General features: G+C 59.2%; 1 protein-coding gene across 2 annotated transcripts in view; it reads right to left on the reverse strand.

Annotated features, from left to right (window-relative positions):
• Nucleotides 1-1,054: 1,054 nt before the first annotated feature.
• Nucleotides 1,055-6,963, reverse strand: part of PLIN4 (perilipin 4) — a 10,453-nt gene continuing 4,544 nt past the window's right edge. Inside the window, exons 6-9 of one of the 2 annotated variants that reach the window (XM_040241997.1) lie at nucleotides 4,585-6,001; nucleotides 4,285-4,472; nucleotides 1,911-1,979; nucleotides 1,055-1,832 (exon numbers count right to left, since the gene is read on the reverse strand). In XM_040241997.1, coding sequence (XP_040097931.1) covers nucleotides 1,500-1,832; nucleotides 1,911-1,979; nucleotides 4,285-4,472; nucleotides 4,585-6,001 — 2,007 coding nt within the window. In that variant the 3' untranslated portion in view covers nucleotides 1,055-1,499. Of the gene's footprint in view, nucleotides 1,833-1,910; nucleotides 1,980-4,284; nucleotides 4,473-4,584; nucleotides 6,777-6,963 lie in introns of both variants that reach the window. The other variant, XM_040241996.1, reaches the window with a different exon arrangement.

Genomic DNA, 6,963 nt, shown 5'->3' on the forward strand with positions numbered 1-6,963 from the left:
TGTGTCCTGCTGGTGGCCCAGCCTCTGTCCTGGTGGGTTAGCGCCCAGGGCGTGGTTCTGCTTTCTGGGCCCGGCACCCCACTGTGGTTTGACTGGACTTGAGACTGTTGCTGAACTCGGATTCTGTGAACCACCGTTTCCAGCGTCACCCCCTCTGATGGCCATCTGGGATGGGCAAAAAGGCAAGAAAGGCTTGGGGAAGGTCCCAGACTGGTCCCAGTGTCCCGCCTCAGCCAGCTCCCGAAGACGTGGTGATCCTCTGGGGACAGCTGGCACATTCGTCCGGGGCTCAGAGCACTCGATCATTTCTGAGAAGAGGGGCCATCTCGAGCCCTCTGTCAGGGAGGTGGCCAGCTGGGGGGATGCAGGTGTGATGGGATCTGCAAGGCGGGCGCTTGACGAGGCTTAGGCTACTGGCAGTCAGCAGCTCTCCCAGCATCTCCTGGGCCCCGGGGAGCAGGATCGGGGGGACTGGACCTCCATGGCCCCACCTTCCCGTGTGCAGCCCACCTCCCAGGGTGCCTTGAGGACTCAAGGAAAGCATGGCTGGAAAGGAAGCCTATCCAGTGGCTGCCAACCCAGCCCCTGGCCTCCAGCCTGGTGCATGTGACCAGGACCTGAACACATGTCAAACATGTTTTTGTTCTGTGGAGGAGGGTTTGGCCACACCACGTAGCTTGTGGGGTCTTGGTTCCCTGTCCAGGGATCGAACCCATACCATCAGCAGTGAAAGCCCGGAGACCTAAACTGTGGGACCTCAAGGGAAGTCCCTCGAGCACCTTCTGTCATGTGCTCCCTGGGGTCCCTCCTTTTATTCCTTAATCGGCAGCTTGTGGGCCCAGGGCCTCAGACCATCAGCTCTGGACCCCTGTGATCAGCTGTGACCCGGGATGCTGTTGGCGGGTGGGCTGCATCAGGAGGGGACATGTACTCTCTCCCCACCACCACCACCTGCACCATCTGGCCCTCAGTTGAGGCAGTTGCTTCAGCTTTGCCTTCACAAAGCCCCTTGACCTCTCCCAAAGGTCAGCAGAGGCAGTGGGAGCCCACCTGCCCCGGGACTACAGCCTTCTGGTATATTTGGGGGTGTGCGCTGTTAGCTGCTGGACGTGTGCTTTCAGAACAAGGACGGAGCTGCTTGGAACCCAGGACGGAGGAGCAGGCTGCCTGCTAACTGGTGGCTAGAGGACCCCGGCTGGGGTGGAAGGCCCCCAGAGTTTATAAAAGATAAAATGGCCCTAGTCGGGGTGCAGAGTGGAGAACTTTCTGGGCAGGCACCATACCCTTTCTTGAGCGCTTGCTTGAGGTCTTCAGGCTAAGGCCCACCACTGGGGGTCTTAGCTGCCTGGGGTTCCTCGGCCATAAGGACCAGCCGAGCTCGTGCTCAGGGAGGCAGGTGGGCGGTACAGACAGGCCTGGCACCCGGTGCATGGTGTGGTGGAACTCCAGGACCCAGAGCTTTGTGGGCTTGGAGCTGGTTCCGGGCAGGGGAGGGGCTCCTACAGCAGCTGCCCGTCAGTGGGCAGGGCGAAGGGCCCCACCAGCCAGCCAAGGGGAGGGCCTTGCTGCACGCTCCGCAGCACCTGCTCTAGGCCCCGCCATGCCTGGCCCACACCCTGGCGGCTCTCAGCCAGCCGCTTGACTGGCAGCTCCGCCGCTGTAGTGGCCGAGGAGACCACGCCATAGAGCTCACAGATGCTGTGCCGCGCCTGCTGGAGCTGCCACTGAAGCTCCGTGGGGAGGCCCTGGAGGCCAGAGGCCAGGCGGCTGTAGGCCACATGGAGCTGCTGGACGAGGTCGCAGGCCCTGGACAGAGCCCCAGTGGCTGGCACCTGTGCACAGAAGGAGTGAGGTGAGTGGGGCTGGAGGCAAGGGGCGGGCCTGCCAGCCCCTCACTGATAGGCACTCACTTCCCCAGCAGCGGCTTCCTCTGCTTGGCTGCTCGCATCCCTGACCGGAGCCTGCTGGGCCTCCTCGATCTAGGAAAACAAGAGCCCAGCACAAATGTGATGGCTTCTCAGTGGGGACCCCCTCTGACACACTCAGGGTGCCCTTCCCCGGCCCAGCATCTCATGTCCACCTTTCCTGTGGCGTGGGGGAACGCTTTGGAGCCAGAGGGTGGTGTGTCAAGAGGCAATCATCCTGGTGCCTTGTGAGGTTATCAGGCGCTCAGAGAGCAGGATGGCAGCGGCACTGTCACCCCAGCTCAGCACCCCCCCCCCCCCCAACATCTCCCAGAGACCTTGGAACCAAGCTTTTCACCATGGCTGTCTGGCCAGCTCCAGGCGCCTGTGACCTCCCCTCCTGCTACCCTCCCATGGTGCTCTGTTCCGGCCACACTGGCCCCTTGTCCCTGAGCGTGTCCAGCGTGCTGCTGCCCCAGGGCCTTTGCCCGTGCCACCCACTCAGCCTGGAATGTGCTTCCTCTGGCCCAGTGTTGGGGCCCCAGGTCCTCTCCATCAGATCTCTGTTTCCCTCCTCAGAGGCTATCACTGTCCAGTTATGAAATTTCTGTGTTGATTCCCCTCTTGGGCTGGACCTCTGTCATGACTGTTTCCTCCTTGTATTTTGGGTCCTTGGTACATAGGAACTCCCCACCCCCATTGACTAATCTTTCTTGTCATCCTGAGACGTCAGCAAGTGGACCAAATATGCACCTCAACTGTCCCTCCTCCTCCCAGCCCTCGCCCCAGCGGTAGACTCCATCAGGGGCTCCTGCTCATGTGTAGGTTACCCTGTCAAAGACTAGGCCATAATGTCCATCACCCACCTACCCAGAGCAATTCCAAGTGTCTCCTGCTGAAAGTCTCCAAGGCCTTAAAGGGTCTTGGCTCTCTCACTTCCTGTGTCTAACCTGGATGCTCTGCTCTGAAAATACATCTAGAACCCAGCTCCTCAAACCTCCTCTCTCATCTCATCTCCATTCCTGGACCCCTGTGGCCTGTCCTCCCCACAGGAGCCAGAGCGATCCACCTCAATAAAGCCTCTGTTGGATCAGGCCATCTTCACTTTGCAGTCCTGGGCACTGTGGGGTATGGAGCAGCCTCCCTTGCCTCCACCCACTCAATGCCAAGAGTCCTGCCGAGTGACCGCCACTGACGTTCCCAGGCTTGGCCCAGTGTTTCCTGGGGACGGGACTGCCCCGTTGAGACCCTCTGGGCTGGAGCAGTGGTCCTTAGATGTGGTTCACCAGACCCCTGGGTGCTGATTGAAAACAGGCGCCCGAGCCCCTCTTAGGGATCCTGACTCAAACAGCTGGGCTGGGTTCCTTGCTACCTGAGTAGGTGGGGCTGCTCAACATTTAAGACCTATGAGCTTGGGAACCTGGAGGTCCTCAGAACTGGGGCTCCATCACCGTCTGCATCAACCATGGACGGGATGCCACTTAACTTCTACCACAGCAGATCAGCCCCACCGCCCATGAAGAGTTGGCGTGAGTGTTGGCAGTGATGTGGGGGAGAAAGCCTGGGCTGGGGAGTGAGGGGAGCCGGTGAGAGAGCACGACCCTGCTGGCTGGTGCCTGTCTCCACAGGGGCATTCATGTCACCTTCAAGGAACTTCACTGGTGGTCCAGTGGTTAAGAATCTGCCTGCCAATGCAGAGGACACAGGTTCAATCCCTGACCCTGGAAGATGCCACATGCCTTGGAGCAACTAAGCCTGTGCGCTACAACTAATGAGACCAGGCTCTGGAGCCCGCAGGCCGCAACTACTGAGCCCACATGCTGCAACTACTGAGCCTACATGCTGCAACTACTGAGCCTGCGCTCTGCAACAAGAGACGCTGCCACAGTGAGGAGCCTGAACACCACAACTAGAGAAAGGCCGCTGGCAGCAACAATGCCAAATTTTTTTTAAAAAGTCACCCTTGATTGGGCCCCCTTTCTTGCATCACTGAACTCCACCCAGATTGCATGGCTCCTTCTACCCTGTCCACCCCTGCCTTCACGTTACCCTCTCCATCCCGGGCACCCTTCTGCTCCTCAGAACACACCTAGCTTGTTCTCAGGCCACTGTCTGTCCTTGTCATCCCAACTTTGCACAGGATGTGACCCAAACGGACATGTCCCAGCCCTGCTGTGCATTTCTGCATGACTGTCATGTCTCCTCTGCAGCCTCACTGGCTGCAAGTATTGGGTCACGTGCCCATCTCCCCCACCCCTCCCGAGAGGCAAGCTCCTTGAGAGTAGGCCCATGACCGAGTGCTCACGTGCTGGGTGCTCAGTGCGTGTCCGTCCAGTCCCCAGCCCGAAGCTGAGGAACATGGAAAAGGCAAGGCGCTTACCTCTCTGAAGACATCCTCAAGCTGGGCCAGCGCATCCCGTGCCTGGAACTCGCTGTGCTGCAGGTGGCTGAGGGCATGTTCGAAAGCCCGCTGGCGGAAGCCGGGGGCCACGTCACCCAGACGCATGAAGTAGCTGCCTTGGTCAGCTGTGATCTCCCTCCGCCTGGGCTGGGTAGCAGCCAGCTGAGCTGAAAGGGAAGACGGGGTTGCTCAGTCCTCACGAGAGGCCCCTCGGGTATCAGGGACCTGGGGGTGTACAGAAAACGGTGGCCCTGGGAGCTGGGACCAGGCTGTCCTTACCTTGTTCCTTGGCGCTCATGGGCTGGAAGATCTCTCCCAGCTCCTCCAGCTCGTCCCGGAGTGCTCCAAAGCCCTGGGCTCCTTCCTGGCCATGAGCGGTAGCCCTGGGAGCAGCATCTACCTTGCCCAGGGTGGCCTCTTGGCTGAACATGGCCTCAGTTGACAGAGGTCCATGGTCGCTGAGCTGAGCCTGAGTGGGGCTTGGGATGGTTTGTTCTCCTTCATCTGGGGCCCTGGAACTGGCAAGTCCAACTGAGGTGGCAGCCTTGGAATCAGGTAACAGGTTTGGGATGATCCCCACCCCAGTGTGCATACCTTCTTGGGCCACATGCCTTACACTGCTGAGCCCAGAGGACATGGCACCTTTGGTGCCAGTCAAGATGGTCATGGTAGTGTCCATGCCAGTCTGGATGGCCTCCTTGCCCACATCCATTGCTCCAGTGATTGAAGTAGACAGAACCTCTTTGGTGCCAGTCAAGATGGACTTGGTGGTGTCCACGCCAATCTGGACTGCCTCCTTGCCCACATCCATTGCTCCAGTGATTGAAGTAGACAGAACATCTTTGGTGCCAGTCAAGACGGACTTGGTGGTGTCCATGCCAACCTGAACAGCCCCCTTGGCCACTCCCATTGCCCCAGTAATTGAAGTAGACAGAACATCTCTGGTGCCAGTCAAGATGGACGTGGTGGTGTCCATGCCAACCTGAACAGCCCCCTTGGCCACTCCCATTGCCCCAGTAATTGAAGTAGACAGAACATCTTTGGTGCCAGTCAAGACGGACTTGGTGGTGTCCATGCCAACCTGAACAGCCCCCTTGGCCACTCCCATTGCCCCAGTGATTGAAGTAGACACAATATCTTTGGTGCTAGTCAGGACAGTCTTGGTGGTGTCCATGCCAGTCTGGGCGGCTCCTTTGGCCACACCCATCGCTCCAGTGAGCCCAGTGGACATGGTGTCTTTGGTGCCGGTCAAGATGGTCTTGGTGGTGTCCATGCCAGTCTGGACAGACCCCTTGGCCACTCCCATGGCTCCAGTGAGCCCAGTGGACACAGTGTCTTTGGTGCCAGACAGGACAGTCTTAGTGGTGTCCATGCCAGTCTGGACAGCCCCCTTAGCCACACCCATGGCCCCAGTGAGCCCAGTGGACATGGTGTCTTTGGTGCCAGACAGGACAGTCTTGGTGGTGTCCATGCCAGTCTGAACAGCCCCCTTGGCCACTCCCATGGCTCCAGTGAGCCCAGTGGACACGGTGTCTTTGGCACCAGTCAAGACAGTCTTGGTGGTGTCCATGCCAGTCTGGACAGCCCCTTTGGCCACACCCATTGCTCCAGTGAGCCCAGTGGACACGGTGTCTTTGGTGCCAGTCAGGACAGTCTTGGTGGTGTCCATGCCAGTCTGGACTGTGCCCTTGGCCATGTTCACTGCAGCAGTGAGCCCAGTGGACATGGTGTCTTTGGCACCAGTCAAGACAGTCTTGGTGGTGTCCATGCCAGTCTGGACAGCCCCCTTAGCCACTCCCATGGCTCCAGTGAGCCCAGTGGACATGGTGTCTTTGGTGCCAGTCAGGACAGTCTTGGTGGTGTCCATGCCAGTCTGGACAGCCCCCTTGGCCACACCCATTGCTCCAGTGAGCCCAGTGGACACAGTGTCTTTGGTGCCAGTCAGGACAGTCTTGGTGGTGTCCATGCCAGTCTGGACAGCCCCCTTAGCCACTCCCATGGCTCCAGTGAGCCCAGTGGACATGGTGTCTTTGGTGCCAGTCAGGACAGTCTTGGTGGTGTCCATGCCAGTCTGAACAGCCCCCTTGGCCACTCCCATGGCTCCAGTGAGCCCAGCGGACATGGTGTCTTTGGCACCAGTCAAGACAGTCTTGGTGGTGTCCATGCCAGTCTGGACAGCCCCTTTGGCCACACCCATTGCTCCAGTGAGCCCAGTGGACATGGTGTCTTTGGTGCCAGTCAGGATGGTCTTAGTGGTGTCCATGCCAGTCTGGACAGCCCCCTTGGCCACTCCCATGGCTCCAGTGAGCCCAGTGGACACGGTGTCTTTGGTGCCAGTCAAGACGGTCTTGGTGGTGTCCATGCCAGTCTGGACAGCCCCCTTAGCCACACCCATTGCTCCAGTGAGCCCAGTGGACACAGTGTCTTTGGTGCCAGTCAAGACAGTCTTGGTGGTGTCCATGCCAGTCTGGACAGCCCCCTTAGCCACACCCATAGCCCCAGTGAGCCCAGTGGACACAGTGTCTTTGGTGCCAGACAGGACAGTCTTGGTGGTGTCCATGCCAGTCTGGACAGCCCCCTTAGCCACACCTATTGCTCCAGTGAGCCCAGCGGACACGGTGTCTTTGGTGCCAGTCAAGACAGTCTTGGTGGTGTCCA

The sequence above is a fragment of the Oryx dammah genome, unplaced genomic scaffold (genome assembly GCF_014754425.2).
Source record: "Oryx dammah isolate SB20612 unplaced genomic scaffold, SCBI_Odam_1.1 HiC_scaffold_5, whole genome shotgun sequence".
Classification (NCBI taxonomy): domain Eukaryota; kingdom Metazoa; phylum Chordata; class Mammalia; order Artiodactyla; family Bovidae; genus Oryx; species Oryx dammah.